The 17,628-nt window shown below is 40.0% G+C and overlaps 1 protein-coding gene across 4 annotated transcripts in view; it reads left to right on the top strand.

The window, feature by feature from the left end:
* The window catches only part of CSNK1G1 (casein kinase 1, gamma 1), a 148,136-nt gene extending 132,212 nt beyond the window's left edge, over positions 1 to 15,924 (top strand). For 2 of the 4 annotated variants that reach the window (XM_006899623.1, XM_006899621.1), the window contains 3 exons: positions 7,631 to 7,737; positions 11,224 to 11,247; positions 15,190 to 15,244. In XM_006899623.1, the coding sequence (XP_006899685.1) occupies positions 7,631 to 7,737; positions 11,224 to 11,247; positions 15,190 to 15,244 (186 nt within the window). Of the gene's footprint in view, positions 1 to 7,630; positions 7,738 to 11,223; positions 11,248 to 15,189 lie in introns of all 4 variants that reach the window. The other 2 variants (XM_006899622.1, XM_006899620.1) reach the window with 2 other exon arrangements.
* The last annotated feature ends 1,704 nt before the right edge of the window (positions 15,925 to 17,628 follow it).

Raw genomic sequence — 17,628 nt, 5'->3', positions numbered from 1 at the left:
AAAGCTCATAGAAATTAAAAAAATTAACAAGCAGAAATTGAAAATTAATAGAATAGTCTGCAAATAACTCAGCAGGTAGAACTAAAAGATCAGTGAAAAATGTAAGAAAATCTGAGGTGAGGTGAAGAGGGGTCTGTTTATAAAGACTTAGGAATTCTAGAGGGAAAAAAAAAGAAAGTAGAAGGGGAGATATCAACAAACTACTTTTCCAGAACTCTAAGACTGTTTCCATATTGATCTAATGGACACTTGAACCCTAAGACACATGATTGTGATGAGGACAGAGAGAAGATCCTTCAAGCTTGCAGAAAGAAAAACAATTACTTGCAACTAAAGGATCAGTAGTAAATGTAGCTTCAAATTTCTCAGTAGCAGTGCTGGAAGCTAAAAGGCAATGAGCAGCTCTTTCAAAATCCTGAGGGAAAATTCTTTTTTAGTATAGAATTCTGTATTTAGCCATGCTGTCAATTTAATAATAAGTATAAAGGGGGGGGATATCGCATAGCTGAAAGTTTGCAGAGCTAAAATATGAACTCAAGTGTCTGTTTTCTGAGGACAGGCTTTAGTCCATATTCCATTCCCACCTGTCAGCTTTTGATTTGTAATTTCAGGGAGTGCTCTTGGTAGTATTATACAGCTTAGGAAGCCTAAATAGTCTGTGAAGCTAGAAATGGGGCTGTCTTTCTGAGTCATAGGTATAAATGCAAAAGTTGTAAGACACTAAGATTGATTTTATTAGAGTTTTGTGTTTTGGTTTTATTTTAGTTATTTATTAATTGGTTTTGGGTTTTCTTGGAGTGATGAGAATATTTTTTTTCATACTGGTTGAGAAAAGTATACATCCAAACATCCTTAAATCTAATGATTTCTGTACTTACTATTGTGTCAATATTATTATTATTTTATTATTATTATTATTATTTATTATTATTATTTCTACTCTAGTTGTTTCACCCTCATTAATTTTTACTTTAAAAAAAACAAACAATACTTAATGTTCTTAATAAAGGTTACTTGTCATTACCTTTCATTTTAACATCAAGCTATGGGAGATTGTAAGGCTTTCTGGTGGCCTAGTGGTAAGAAGCTGTGCTATAATCCTGAAGGCACGTAGTTTGAACACACCAGCAGCTCTACAGGAAAAAAATGAACAGTCTCCTCTGGTGCAATTTACTGCCTTTGAAAACCTGCTGAAGGGTTTTTATATGTGTGGTTCTGACACCAACAATGGGAGAATGTACTCTTAAATTAATGCCTAAACCAAAAAAAAAAGACTGTATGTGGGATCCAGGAAACAGGTCCAACATAGGAAAGAAGAAAAGAGAATCCCAAGTAGTAAAGTTTAAAAGATCTCAGAATGACAGCAGTACACTAGTACAACAGGACAGTCTATCCTGAATAGAGGTGGGCTGCAGTCCCTGAGAGCGATTTCACCAAAATGATTCAATTACTAGGATGTTGATTATGTCCAACCATGTTGAAAGAAAGAAACAATTTAGAAAAGTGGCAAAAAATTTAGGTAGAATTAGTAATTAGCAATGATTATCTTAGAAATAAAAATAAAACTTAAAAGCTAGTGATTGTAGCCAGGGGAAATAGTTAATTACATAAAGAATAAAAGATAATCATGATATTCTCCATGATTCAGCAGTAGTAGTTTTTAATAGTTATTAGCAATATAAACACTATTACCTTAGCTCAAATTATAATATAAACTGTAATGAGAAAATAAACCAAAGTCGGTGCTGTAGTGTCAGTTCTGACTCCAGGCCACCCTCCATCAAGTTTCAGAGGCTTACTGTAAATCTTTATGGAAGAAATTGCACGTCTATCCTGGGCAGTGATGGATTCATGTCTCTCGCCTTTCAGTTAGCCCAACAGTAATGTATTATCCCAGGAAAAGGATATACTTATGAATGTAATGCCTAAAAATGAAATCAAAGGACATGTCATTCAAAGACCTAGAGAAGAAGGGGAAAAAAGAACAAAAGCCAAAAGCATCAGGTATAAAGGAGGAAGAATCGTAGAGTTACTGTTCTTCCTTGCAATATTTTTAGAAATACTACTCTGTATTTATATAATACACAGAGTTCTGGTGGTGTAGTCTGTAGGGAGTTACTCTGCAGGAGAAAGATGGACATTTTCCTCCCATGCAGTTTAAAGCTTCAAAAACCCAGTGGAGGTCAGCTATGAGATGATTCCAAGTCTGTATCAATGAATTTTGAAGTTAAACAATGCTGATAAAAATAATATTGTTGTTGATTGCCGTCGAGTTGGGCATGACTCAGCGACTCTGTGAACAAAAGGCCTGAAGCCCTTCTACAACAATTTCTCAAAGTTCATAGAGTTTCTAGAGGTATGCTATTTAGGAAGTGGGTTCCATGCCTGCTTCCAAAAATATAATATGGAAATATAGATATTTATCCATTATAAATACAAACAGTGTTGTCCTATAGTAAACTAATACGTTGTTGTTACATGCCATCAAGTCAGAACCAAGTCAGTTATGACTTAGCTGACCCTCCAGGGGATTTTCAGAATCTGTAAATTGCGCTAGAGATTACCTGTCTTTCTCCCTTGGGGCAGCTTGTGGATTTGAACCACCTGTCTTTGTATTAACAGTGCAACTCCTTACCCACTGAGCCAGCAGTGCTCCTTAATCTAATATGAATATCATTTGTTATTTTTTTCATTTTCTAGTAACCACATTAAAAAGGTTAAAAAGAAAAAATGTTTAAAAGAAACAGGTAAAACTAATACTAATAATAGATTTTTTTAAAGCAGAATCTTTAAAATGTTTCAACATGTAATCACTGTAACAGATTATTAATGAGATCGTTTACATAAATTTTCTTTTTACTAAGTCTTTGAAATCTGGTGTGTACTTTGTACTTAAGGAACCTCTCAACTTGAACTGGCCATATTTCAAATGTTCAATAATTACATTTGCGCAGTGACAGCTGTATTGGAGAATGTAAGTTCTAGAATGTTTTTTGGCAGTTTGTTTTCATTCAAGACAACAGTATATTTATCAGTTTAACATTAACTCAATAAATAATTGTATTGTCCTACAGTGGATAGAAATCTGGGTGTTATAGGATGTCCAAGATGTGTTATAGAAAAAAGCAAGCTTCAAAATAATATGTATAATAATAATAATAAATTTCAAAAATAACATTTTGACCCATGTCTATGTGTACACACATATATGTTAGTATATGAAGAGAAAAAAGAAACTATGAAGATTACTAATAATTGCTACTATCGGATTTTACCATCCATTTATGTTTTGTCTGTGACTGCTTTCATACTAAAGTGCCAGAGTTGATTAGTTTCACCAAAGGCTGTAGGGATAATAAACCTAGAATATTTACTGTTTGTTCCTTTCCAGAAATATTTTTCCAGCCCTTGCTATAGAGTAAAATATACCAATTTCTTGCTATTCAGTTGCATGTCATTGTGCACACTAGTACCTTGTATATTGTCTGCTTTTTGCTTTTCAGTGTTCTAATATTTATAATCAGCATATCTACTATGTAAATTATCACATACAAGTCATAATTTTGTAAGGAAAAAAGTTCTATAGTTAAACAGACATTTAATCTACTAGATCTGTGGTTTTAGGATACAAGTTATGCAGTTGGATGGTATTTACTACTGTCTTATGTAAGAAGTTACCTTTAGGGGGATGGGGGGGCGGGGAGAGGGGTGCAACAATGAATGAATGGAATTCCAAAATCTCTGTAGATGTTCATGGAAATGAAAAATAAAGAAATTTTTTAAAAAATTTAAAAAAAATAATAAAAAAAAAGAAGTTACCTTTAAATTAGAACTGAAGTCATTCAGAGTGCCTCTGGGGACAGACAGATTTGAAAAGTATAACCTCTCTATAAACCCAGATTGCCAAACTCACTGTCATCAAGTTGATGCCAACTTTTAACATCCCCACTAGTACAAAGTAGAACTGTCCATAGGATTTACTCTTCACGAGTAGATTGGAATTAAAAAAAAAAAAAGACATTTCGAAGAGTAGATTGTGACTTAGTTTTCCCAATAGAGATGGACAGTCTCTCCTGTTGTATTGTATTGCCTCAGAAACCCAGTAGCTAGAAGTTGGAGCCAAGTCAACAACAGTGACTTTTTTGAGAGAATCAAAGTTGTTATTTCTGTCTTACAGAATTAAAAACCAAGGCTCTTAGAGGATATTGGTGGTGGGATGGTCTAGAATCCAGCCCTCCTGTCAGAACTGGGGTAGTTGACAATTGTGTGTTTGACTGCACACTCAGACAGCATTTCAGTCATTTGACAAAACTATACCTCCATCTGAGAATATTCTTAGGTTCTGAAACTTCATTCCTAGGCCTTGATTCGCAGCAATGTTTTAGGTGTAGATAGGTTTAAATGTTAGCAGCTGAGGTAAGGTTTCTATTTTCTGTCTAATACTCATCTAAGGCAGATGTTCATTGAGAACAGTCTGACGACATAACCTCTTCTTCCTTCAGTTGTTCAAGGCCAAGTAACAAAATTCATAGGGAAAATTAGAAAATACAGAACATGTGAAATGCTGTAAGCAGGTCCCATAACCCAGAGTCACCAGGTAATTCTCAGTGCTGATTCTTACTACTGCTTCATGTCAGTAGAGGACAAGGAGTTTAATTTAACTTCTTGTGAAATTCCTGAAATACTCTCTAGAAACCAAGATTTCTCATTTAACCTCTGTCCTTACAGAATGGACTTTCCAGCATTATCACTAGCGAACAACCAGAATGTGCTCACAGAGAGAACAGCTTGTTCAATCTCAATTCTCTCTCCTCAGTTTTTTGTATTTGGTGCTATTTTCCTCAAACTTTTTTTTTATTTCAAATCTATAGAAAGGTTAAAAACCTAATGCAAAGGACCCCTGTATATCTTTAGAAAAGATTAATAAATTAAAATTTTCCCCATTTGCTTCAACTCTGTGTCTGTGTGTATTGTATATGTGCATTTTGTTTTGCTTTTGCATGTTTGTCTAATCCATTTGAACTTTGTAGACACCAGTACACTTTCCCCCAAACTATTAGATCTCTAACTCCTGAAAACGTCTAACAGTCAACACAATATCAGTATCCTCAGAAATTAATCTTCAGTACATATCAAATTTTCCTCTTTTTAGAATGCCCAGGATCAAATCAAGGTTAATGTTTCTCATTTGGCTGTAACTCCTCTTTTAATCTATAACAGCCATTGTGGTTTTTGGGTTGTTGTTTATTTGTTTTAAAAAAGACGTAATATGATTAAGTATTATTTGCATGACAAGAGTCTAAAATAAGAACTGCATAGTAAAGTAGATGGAGGGATTGTATAACAATAAAAGATTTTTTTTCTTTTCAAAGAGAAAAATGAACTGGGGGGGGAATGTACAACAATGAGTGAATGGAAATCCAAGTTCTCTATAATCTTTCATTAAAATCTCAATTTAAAAAAGTGAAGACTCCAGACCAGTTGTCCTATAGAGTATTCCACAGTTTTGTCTACTATTTTTCCTCCCCTGACTGGATGCAGATAAAACTTTTTTTGCAAGAAAAGATTTTTTTTTTTTTTTGCAAGAAAAGATTATATGTGCCCTATAATCCTGTATTAGATGATAAGGAAGGTTTGATTAGGTTGTCCCATTGATTAAGGAGCTTAGTGTCACAGTAGTTAAGTGCTCAGCTGCTAACCAGAAGATCACACCAGCCAGCAGTGCTGCAGAAGACAAATGTGGCAGTCTGCCTCTGTAAGGATTTCAGCCTTGGAAATCCTAAGGGATACTTTTGTTTTGTCCTAGAGGGTCATTATGCATTAGAGTCAACTCATTGGTAGTGGCTTTGGTCCCATAAATCAATGATACTAAATTTATTCACTAGCAGAAATCTGAGTCTCCTGTGAACAGGTACAAATTTAATGTTGCAAGCATTTTCATGAACTGTACAGAATTGTTTTAACTTTTTAAAAAATACATAAATATATTGCTACTTGTAAGAGTAATAAATATATCCAGTGTAGAATAAATAACGGTAGATAAGGACTACCAATAAGTGGTATTCACATGTCTATCCCTTTCTCCTTAAGTACATAAAGGCTTCTTATACTAGACTTTTCCTCCTAGCCTCCTCCTTATGACTCCAAAGGACATATTTGCAAATTACTGATGAGGATCCCAGATCTTGAGGCAGATAGGAATAACAAGCATTTATAGAAGGAGAATACTAGTAAAAGTAATGTTTATTGAGCCATTTCCATGTACCAGGCACAGAGCTAAACACTCTGTGGATTAGCTTTTCAGTAACCCAGTTAGGTAAGCACCACTATTTCCCCATTTTACAGATTAGGGAGCTCAGGCACAGAAGGATTGGGGATCATACCCAAGGAGCCACAACAAGTAAGGGGTGAAGCTGGGGTGCACAGCCAGGGCTGACTCACTCTGGAGCCCTGCTAGTATTTACCATAGGATGCTGCCTCCATTGTTGTACACCAGGTGTTGTCCCAGGTACTGCCTCTTCCATCTTCTTGTATAATTCTCACAACAACCTGTGAAAAACATTCTCAGATAAATGAAGTTACTTACCCAGGAACATATGCTATCTGAACCGCTTATCCTATTTTGTGGTTCTCTCCCATGTTTCAGCCAAGATCTTTAGCAGCAGAGTGGTTTGTCCAGCGGGGTCCCTTTTCCCACTCCCCAGCACCCACATAAACAGGAATCATGTGCTGGATATGAAACCAGATGGCAGAAGCAGCTGCACAAGCAAGAGAAGCCTGATCGGGTCCACATTAACCAGATGACAGGAAGGAGAGAGAGCCTCCAGTGAGAGTTCGGGGACCTTCAGTGAGAAGTGGGATGACATGAACCTGAAATAAAGGTTGTTAAAAATAAGACCATTCTTTCTCAGGAAAGTGTTTCCTTCCCATCCGCCCTCTCACCAAAGAGGATCTGGCACTCTTTGTTATTTAAGTGCCTTCAAACCAGTGGTGAAAACCATGAAGAAATGCCTGAAGGAGAGTGTGATTATTTCTAATTTCTGGTGCCCACTATGAATTTCCTTTTTAGAACTTTGTATTTTTAAATGTCATAGCTAAGGCTGTATAATTTTAGCAGGATAGACTGAGAGAAGTGGAAGTTACCCATTAAGTTCCAAGGAGCAGAATGCCCTATAGAAGACAGTTGTGCAGGAATTTTTATTTTGTGCATTTTTTTGCATTATGAAAAGACCTACATGTTTGAGATAAACTTCCCTTGAAGAGTCCAAGAGATCCTAACTCCATACCATGGTTAAATCACTTCTGAGGTTTCCTGTCTGCCATAACAGTAATAGGGCCTCTTCTACCAAGTTTTTGTCAAGTAGCCAGATAACACATAGGCACTCATTGTAGAAGATACTATCATTGTTATAAGAGCTCATCTTTGAAGTTACTTTTCTCACATGCTCTTGGTTTGATGGCCTTCCCAAAATTAGAACAGCTGGCCTCTACAGTAAGGAAAACAAACATTGCAGACACTGCCTGGCTAGGTCTTAAGCCAAATACCTGGTCTCCCTTAGTTACCCTCCCTTACACTGTCAAGAAGCTCCTATTACCATGGCGCCTGTTACACGCTGTCTTTTTGTTTCAGGTGGTTAGCTCAACCAACGGAGAGCTGAATGTCGATGACCCCACGGGAGCCCACTCCAATGCACCCATCACAGCTCACACCGAGGTGGAGGTAGTGGAGGAAGCTAAGTACGTTAACCTTTCAAGGGGGTTCTTGAGTCAAGGGTTGAAGAAATTTTTTCTGTCTCTTCCTCTCTGTGTGCTGCCCATCGCCAACGGAATTCCTCATGCTTGTATTCACAGCTTTTTTTTTTTTTAACCATCTTATTTTTTGCATGGTACTTTTAAGACTGCTGCTGCCCTTCTTTAGCTGTGAATTCTGGGAAAATAGTCATATTTTCCTAGTCCACATGACAGGGCACAAAAGATGTGTTGAATGCAAGGAATCTTGATATAAGAGAAACAGCTGGTAATAACCATGAGCCACAGTGCCCTGGAGCTTCTTCTTCCCTGTGGGATATGGAGAAAAATCTGCTTATCTGATCCATGGGCCATGCTTCACAGCATTAGATTGCTGAGTTTTAGCTGCTATCTCTGGATGTACAATCCTGGAGAAAGGATTTTAGAGCCATTTTATTCTTGAATTAGTCTGGATTCATAGGAGCTCAGATACAACAACAACAAAAAGCACAAGCCACTTTATTGCTGTTGAGTTGGAAACAACCTTCCTTTGGGCTTCCGAGCCTACAAATAACATGCAAGAATATCACCCATCTTTCTCCTGTGGAGCTGCTGGTGGATTCGAACCACCAGAGGCACAGCTTTTGGGTTAGCATCACAACTCCATGTGCATTGGGCTGCCAGAGCTCCTCTACATCCAGCTAAAAAAAAAAAGACATTTTGCACCTGTGAGTGAAAAGAGTCTTTGGGAAGGAAAAGAAGTCACATTGACCTCCAGAGTATGAAGAAGTTGTGCTCCTCGTCCTTTTCTGCTTCTCTTGCATGTCTATGTCCTACCCTGCCCATACCACCAGCTTCCCACCTTTGGTGCTCTCTGCATGGTCTGTGTTTAAACTCTCAGAATCTGGGGTAGAAACTAAACAAGCTGTCAGTTCTGCTAAATCAGCCTTTCTATCACTGACTTCCCTTTCCTCCCATTCTAAATTCAGAGCAAGATTTAAATTCCATCAGGTAGGAAGGTAGCAATAATTGCTGCCAACCCAGAACTGACTGACCTTTCTTCTGAACCCTTTGAGGATATTTAGGATAGTCCTGTGTCATCTTCTCTGACACAGGCTACATACTTCCTGTGTCCCTGTGTGTTTTTTGATCCCTCAGATAGCCTAACTATAAGTGGGTATGGTGAAAAGCCAGCCAAGACGTGTATTCTTTATCCTTCTAGTTGAACCGCCCTCCCATGGTTGCCACATCTGCCCACTCCTCTGATCTCCTGCTCATCTGCTCACTTGCCTCTAAGAGGACCGTTGTTTGAAAAGCCTGGGCTTCTGTGTTTTTATCTAGTAGATAAGCAGCAGCCAAGGATGGCTTGAATGCTTCTTGAGTACCTTGATTGTAGGCAGTTAACAAATGCTGTACTCCTGGTTTATATAAGGTGTTGATGACATAAGAAGAGAGACCAGAGGGCATTTTTATACCAAGAGAAAATAATTTTTAGTAAGGAAACATTCCCTATTCTGAAGGACTGTGGAATTTTTAATGATGCCGAAATTTATTTCAAATTATGACAAAAAAAGTATAACCATATCCCAACCTTGGCTACAATTTCAAGTCACTTGAGACATTTTAGAAAATACAAAAGCTTGATGACGATGATAAATCTAAATCCTAACATCAGAGATTTAAATTTACTTTATCTAGAATGTGACCTGAGGATTGGCTTTTTTAAAAGTTCATGTGATTTTAATGTGTAGCCAAAGTTGAAAACTATTGCACAAAATTTAACATCATTCAAAAATTGTTTAAGCTTTCCTACCCCTGCCTCATTCCCAATTTGCCTTTGTTGCTAATGCTTTGAAGGCTAGAAGTTCAGCTCTGGAATTAATAGGATGCTTTGCATACAATAATTGAGTGGGCCTTAGTTTTACAATCCTGTAAACAGATTATCTTTTGAACCCATTCATCTCATTTCATTTTGGTAAATGTACACTCTAGTTATGTATGTAACTGTGGTGTTTGTGTTCTGTGTGTCAGATAGAGGCCACTTGCACAGGTGGTTTTCAGTCTGGTCTATTCTGTTCTGGTATAATCTAAACTCTAGAATGTAAAGAGAGTTGAAAACTCTAGAATGTAAAGAGAGTTGAAAGTCTTCCCATTTTGCAAGAAAGGCCACTGTGTAGTTATGCCAGCTGGCCTCAGATAATGGGCCTTCTAAAAGGGGTGAAAACTCTAGGGGAGCAATTGCATTTGACCAAATGTTCCCCAAAAGCTCATGGCTTGGGGTATTTTTGTGCTGGTTTTCTTTAATGCCTTCTTAAGCCACCAATTCATCTCATCCAGGGAGCAACCAAGTGTTATTCTTTTTGGCAGTCTGTGAATTTGGGGGCAGAGAGAGTAGCCATGTGCCCACTTACTTGGTCATCTTTTGGGAAGAAGTCACAGCCAGAGAAGCACAAGGCCTCCCGGACAGCTTTCAATGCACACAGCTGTGATGCCATTTGCCCATGCAGCCTGCTCCTGGTGGAAAGGGAATTGTTGCCTATATTGAGCCTCCACTCTGGGACTTGAGAGACTTCATTTCAAGCTTTTGGGTTAGGTTTTCTCACCAAGTTTGTTTGCTGTAAAGCAGGAAAGATACAACAGTCTCAAGTATTTTTATGTTTCGAATGAACATCTGACTTCCCTTTCTCACTAGCTAGCTGCAGGACATGTGTCTATGTTTAAGAATGATTAGAAGGCTGATAAGGGGTAAGAGCTTTTTGGTTGGTTTTTCTTACAGTAATAGCACAAGGAATTTTTGGTTACCCGTGGACTTTAGCCATAACTCAGCAAAGAGGGGCCTCATTTCTCCAGAGAATTAACAAACTGAGGTTTAATCCCTTCACTGGCAAATGTGACTTAATTCATATTAGCATTATACCCTTTCTGTCTTCTCATCTCCTATAAGACAGTGAATGTCCTTAAGCCTTTTCCTCTTCATTAGAGGAAGAGCAGACTGCAGGTTGCTTTGGTCAGGCATGTTGTGTTTGTTAAAAAGCCAAGGACTCTGTGTCCCTCAGAACAGTTGGGAGGCTGACATACCATTGCACATCAGTTAGGCTCGTCAGTGAGAACCAGAATGGCTCAGCGTCAGTGCCCGTCTAGGTTCTTATAGCCACAGTAATTTGCTCTTTTCCCTGCTGACTTCTAGGGAAGCTCATTCTGGGGTCCCTGCCAACTCTCCCACTTTCCCCTTACTTACCAATATCCAGCTCCCATTTCGAGGATTGTTTCAGACTCCTGTCCCTCCAGTTGAGTGTAGGCACCAAGTAGCCCCTTGTTTAGAGTAAGCCCAGAGGAGGCCTGCTCACCTGCCCTTGACAAAGGAAGAAAATAAACACAGACACATCCTGCATGTTTGCATGGCTCACAGGGAGTCGCTTCCATCTCACATCTGTGGACTAATATCTTTCTCTTTCTCTCTTCCTCTCTGTGTTTTTCTCTTTACACACTCTGTAGCTGCCTGAAAATGCTCAACTTGTGGTGAGTCCCTCTCTCCAGTCCACATGCAAGGGGAGCGGACCAGACTAAGCTGGGATTGGCAGAGCCAAACAAAATGCCTTCAGAACAATGAATGGCTACTATATGCAACCTTGTGCCATAACTACCCAGACTGGGGACTTAGAGCCATAAGCTGTGGATGGGGCCGGCCTGTACCAGGAATTAATCTATTCCTTTTGTCTTTTCATATCCACCTCATCTCTGCCTTCTCCTGCCAAAAAAAAAGAAAAAAAAAAAACCCAGTATCTCACTCCAGCATTATTTCTGTCTTTTTAATGGGGTGAATTTCCTCCCAAATTAATATGAGCAGATATTATTGGAAAGGGACAGAAGTAAGAGGACAGGGTTACTCTGTCATTTGTTTAGATTATTAGTTACAACTCCAAAGGATAGTGTTGTTGCCGCATAATCTCAAATTCTGCAGCTCGTTTTTAATCTGGAAATTGGCCACTTTGGGAGAAAACTGACTTTTTATGATTCAGTTGATTCTTCCATCTGTACAGTATGAATTCTCCCCCTGAAAAAGAGCTCCTTCTTGGGGGAGAGATGGACATTTGTTGTTGCTGTTGTTATGGGACTTTTTAGGGGGTTTGTTCTTGTTGTTTGTCTTTCTTTTTTTCCTCTTATTCTTTTCCCTCCCCTCCCCAACCCCTTAAATGAGTGAGTAGAGTGGTTCATCGGTTGACTCAGCTACTGCAGCATTGGATCCAGTCTTTTCATTCTTGGAAAAGGCTCCTCAAAGGCATTCTTGAGAACAAAAGGGGACATGCAGAATGGGAAGCCTGATTGAATCGTGTGTGGTGAGGAACGTTCCTGCTAAGACAGGGAACCCTCCTCTGCATTTTTCTTGAACTGGGTCTGTGACCTTCCAGCCGCTCAGGAACAGCTTGCTGGTCTGTTGAGTCTGGAATTTAACTTTGTTTTATCCGCACACATTGGGTCATGGTCTACATGGTAGTAATAGCCTGATGGGATCTATGACTACTTTGTTTCTGCTCATTCGTGACTGGGTTGGGTACCAAGTTCTCAATCCTGATTCTAAGCCACATTGCTTAGACGGGCTTCCCCAGGGACAGGAATTTTTTTTAAGACAGCAAATTAATTTTATGGAGGTAGAATTTTTAATTGGATCATGTTGAAGAATACTTTTGGCCTGTTCATTTAGCAAACATCTGTCTGTGTATTCTGATGTTGTCATAGTCTATTTTTCTTGTGAGGTATCAGTTGCATGATCTTGAATTAAACTGCAAGTATTTAAAGGCTTAACACTGTGGTCATCCAGCCTTGTTCTGAAGAGCCAAGACCCTACCCCAAAGAGCTCAGGTACCAAATAGCTGGACAAGATAAAATAGACACACAGGAAAGGATAAGGGCACTTAAATTTTTGTCTCTCAGGAGACTGAGTGGGCAAGAAATCATGGACAGGTCTAGTCAAGGACTTCCTTGGGACTGTGGAATTTGAACCAGGTTAGATATATCAAAAGAAAGAATATTCAAGCATGGCACAGAAGGGGAACATAGGGAGGGAATAGTTGACGGGGTTGGACTCAGTACACAATAAGAAACTAGTGTGGAAAGGTAATGGCTCAGAGACCTGGGAGAAACACATTGGCTGCCTTAGAGTAGGGAGACTAGACCAACTGTGACTCAGCTCATATTAACAATCAGATCATCTTAAAAAAAAATACTGAAGTGGAAGAGTACTAAAGACACAAGGTGGATTCATCACCTGTCCTCATTCTCTTCTGAGAGCAAGCCTCTGAGCCAGTTATTTGGCTGGTCTTAAGGTCTGAGCCAGTTGCTGATAGTCACCACAAAACAGAGAGCTGAAGAGCACAGTGTGAGGCCTGCTTCCTTGTGAGTAGAACTGTAAAAACTTTTCTACTGCTGAAGTTTTAACTTTTAATAACTAGGGAAAAAATTAATCTGAGGGCTCTGAATTTAAAATATTCCAGATCTCTAATCACAGCTCATTCTCTCCTGTAGGAGGTAAATTCTGCATTGTGCATCTGCTTAGGATGTGTTTTTTAAGTAGGTGCTTATTCTTACGGCTTACCTTAAAGGATGTGAAGGAGAACCTGTTGCATAATTTTGAAGTGGATCTAAACAGTATTTCACCTTACTTAATGTCTTATAACACAAAATCATCATGTTAGTTTCTTTCAAAAAAGAAAACAAATGGAATAAGTTCAACTACTGCTTAAGAGAAAAGAAAACTATAGAAATTGACTTAAATGTTAGTGTTTGAAAATCATGGTTAACAAGGACCAGGTAAGTCTGTTAAAATGTTTGTGCCCTGTGAAATTTAACTTGCCCATCTTGATAATAATTTCAGGACACTCAACTTAGAAATGTCCATTTTTAAAGCATATCTCCCAAAGTATCCTATGTTGAATCCTTCCCCAAGGATTCTATTGAGAACTGTGTAAAGCTTTTAAAAGTGTTGGCCATTATATAAAATAATTTTTTCCGTCACAAAGTTCACATGAAACTTTATTTAGTGTGTATATTCATTGATATTCTTAGAGAAAATCTTTAATAAAATATTCTTTTAACATAACCATTTCTGAAATTATCATGTTTAACATTCAAATAAGGCTAAAGCCCATCATTAAACTTCTATTGTAAACTTCTACTTCTGTATTTTAAAAACAGACTTTGAGTTTTTAATAACTAGTCCACTGGGTATAGGAATACCAAGATATATAACTAAAAGGACAGTCTTACCTCCAGTGAGGATTTAGGAGTCTGGAAAGTTAAGCAGTAGCTCTTTGTTGCCTTATGAATATTCCTGGCTTTAAACCTGGTGGGTGCGATGCATGTAGGAGACTGAAAGGTAGTTTCCTAAGAAAATATTTTCTTTCAAGGATCCAGGAAGTCTGAGTTACACCTTCAACTTTATATCCCTCCATCATTGGCATCTTGACCCATCTACCACCTTCTACCCCTCCCATTCTCATTTCCTATGTATTAACTTTCTGGAAAGGATACATCTTTTGAACTCATACCCTAACCCTCATTACCTTCACTTTAATTTATCACTGCCTAAGCAAGAATGTATTTCCTGTTCCAAAGACAGGAGTGAGAAGGTGATAGAACTGAAGCCAAGGGATGCACCTGAGGCTGTTCCCCAGGAGGCAGCACTGGAGGGCTTATGCAGGGAGTAAGGCTGACCTCCTCCCTAGTAGGGTCATTTCTTAACTGAGTCTGGCAGGACCACAGCTCAGTGGGTGGGTATCCTGCCACCAGAGAGCTTCCCATGATCCACTCCTGGACTGTGGGGTGATCCCCTCCCAATGCAGAACAGGCAGTGCCACCTCAGGAGAGTTAGGCTCACGGTTCTCCTCAAGTTAGAGTGTGTCTTGTCTGCCTCAGGTACTGGGTGGGGTGGGGAAGGAATCCTTACTCCTGCACTGGGACAATCCTGAGGTCCTCCCAGAGGTCCAGGCATCATGCTTTCCGTGAAATTTGTTTGCCTTTGCTTAACCTCCCTACCCACTGGCCATGGAATTGCATGAAATACGTTTGCCTACTGGGGTAAACGGTACAGACTTTCTCTGCAACCCGAAGGCCCACAACCTAAGTTCTGAACAAAGATAAGGCATCTCCCTGGGTTGGGTGTCAGTGTAGGAAAGAAATCGTCCTTATCCTCCTTCCAGAATGCCTCTTGAGGCCTTGCCTCCCTTTCATGGGTTTGGTAGTTAGGTTGGGGGGGTTTCAGATGGAGCTCAAGCCGCTATTTCACTTGGTTTTCCTTCTAAGTACTGCCCGCTGCCTCCAGTGTACTCTCTTTAGCTAGCAAGTGGCCCTATGGGTGGGAGCCACAGGGGAAATCCCACCTTTTGCTGTTACTAGAACCAGGCAGAGGTTTGCTGGAAGCTGCAGGACTCGCAACATTGACTTGTGACATTCCTTGTGCTCCAGGTGCTGCTGTTTCTTTAAGAGGAAAAGGAAGAAGACTGCTCAGCGCCACAAGTGACCAGTGCCTCCCTGGAGTCCTCAGGCCTTGGGGACTCTTGACTTGATTGCACCTGCAGCTCCTGCCATTTCTCATTGGAAGGGACTCCTCTGTTGGGGAAGGTGGAGATCCAAACCAAAAAGAAGAAAGCAGATACCCCAGAAGGAGCCAACGTGGGCACCCAGGAGCCACTGGATTGGTGGCTGTCCTCTGCCTGCCTGAGGCTCTGAGCAGGTCCCAGAGCAGCTGCTCCTCCACTGCTTGCTCGTGGGGCTACCTGGTTGACTCTCCTTCCCATTGTTTACAGTGAAGGTGTCATTCACAAAACTCAAGGACTACTAGTCTCTTCCCCTTTTCCCTCCCCTCCCCCTCCTTTATTTGCTCCTGGTCCTTACTGCCCTCAACTCTCTCAGCATAAAAAAAAAAAAAGCTAGTGAACAGAAAGAAGCTTTATCTGCTGAAGGAGCTCTGGAGGCTGGGGGTGTGACCAAGAAGGTAGGAGGAAGATGACTTACGGGGCTGGAGAAGCCTTCTCCACTTCCCAGGGATGTATGGCAGCATAGCTTCCTCTTCCTCTGTGCCTGTGTAGCCTTCATCCCCAGCTGGTCATGGGGTACAGGTTCCTTCCGCCTGTGAAGTTACACTGTAGGACACAAGCTGTGAGAACTCTGCAGTCTACTGTCCCTCTGCATTGGTGTTCTTAGCTTTCTTGACGAGCAAACTCTTATCAGACTGTACTAGGACGATGCAAATTGGTCTGAGCAAAGGAAAAAAAAACCACAACATACTGACTTTATTGCACTTTTAGGTTTTTTGTTTGTTTGTTTTTTAAAAAACAAAACATGACAGATGCATATTGTGTCTAGTTATATTGAGGTTTTACTTTTTCTGTCTTGAAGGGTATGGGGCCACCTAAGCCATTCAGAGAGAATATGGGTCCAGAGGACATTCTCCTGGAAAGATTTTGTTCGGCAGCACCCAGAAGAAACAAAGCCAAACCTAATGCCATCCTGAGCCATTGCACTCAGGCTGGCAAGGAAACATATACTTGAATTTTTCGTTCATCTTCTCAGCTGCCGAAGAATGCCCCTACCAGAACATATTGACCTAATCAGGCTGCAGTTCAAAAACGTAGCTCTCAAGCACTTGGGATGAGCCAAGCCAAGCCAGACTGACTGGGAGACAGCTCATCCCACAGGATCAGATGCTTGACGACAACAAAACCCAGAAATACCTGTTTCCTCCACTGCCAGGGACTTCCAACTAGATAGCCATGTGATTTCCTGGTGACTGGGAGGACAAAATGGTGAAATAGCCATCACCATATTGCCACTAGTGAGCAAAGAAAAAGAGGAATGTGAACCTGCTTTCCACCTGCCAGAGGAACCTCAGGGTGTGGCATCATAGGGCCAGGAAAAGGAAGTTGTGTTCATCTTCCCCAGTAGCTCGATTCCAGCGCTTGGGCCTTCTGCCTTATCGGAAACCAGGCCCATGAAGATCTTTGCCTGTGGGTCCATAGCAATGAGCTTAGGACTACGAGTACATGGGGATACAGTGAACAGGAACGTATGACTGGTTTGTATGGAAAATTCCAGGGAAAAGATGACTAAGATGAAGGGTCTGGAATTGTCTTCTCACTTGAACAGAACAGCCATGCATCTAGAACATGTTCTCCTATTCAGCCTCTGCCTCTTGCCATGATGTGTTCACATGACTTACTACCTGGAAGGGTCTTGATTCCTCATTCACTGCTAAAAAAATCAATTATGTATGAAAGTTACTCTTTTCATGTTTGGTTTTTATTTGAGTTCAGTGGCTTATTCAAACAGTGACTTCTTGTTCCACATGTGACAAGACAAAGGATTATCTGCATTAAAAAGAGAGGCCCTGAATCTTGAAAAAGAAAGGATAAACCAACACTCCTCTTCTGCCCTTCGTTTCCACCTTTCATTGGAGCTTCCACTACCCAGGGGTTTAAATGGCTGGTAACACAGTTTTGTGGGTTTGGGAACACAGAACTTTAGGCTTGATATGTAGGATGCACTTGTGTCAAGTTACTATGTGGAGATTGAAATTTCCTAATTTCTGTACCTTACTGGAACAGAACAGAAGCCTGGAGCAGAGTTTCTGGGCCTTCACCTGTTCCATTGGAGCTTGGCTTGAAAATACCACCTCACTGGCTTCAAATCTGCTTAGCTCATGTGATGATTGTAATCTTTCTTTTCTTTTAAAGACATTTTCTTGTATACAAAATCTAGAGTAGCAGAGAAACTCCATGTTGTACCCCTTCCCCACAAAGACTTGAATACTGGGCTTTGCTTCATTGCCATCCTTAAAAGCCTCATCACTGAAACTGACAGTTTCTCAGTTGTCATTTGGGCAGCTGTCCTCAAGAGAAGGCAAAG

Source organism: Elephantulus edwardii, unplaced genomic scaffold, assembly GCF_000299155.1.
Source record: "Elephantulus edwardii isolate Elephantulus edwardi_28Jun2011 unplaced genomic scaffold, EleEdw1.0 scaffold00263, whole genome shotgun sequence".
Lineage (NCBI taxonomy): Eukaryota > Metazoa > Chordata > Mammalia > Macroscelidea > Macroscelididae > Elephantulus > Elephantulus edwardii.
This window is presented reverse-complemented; position numbering and strand designations above follow the sequence as displayed.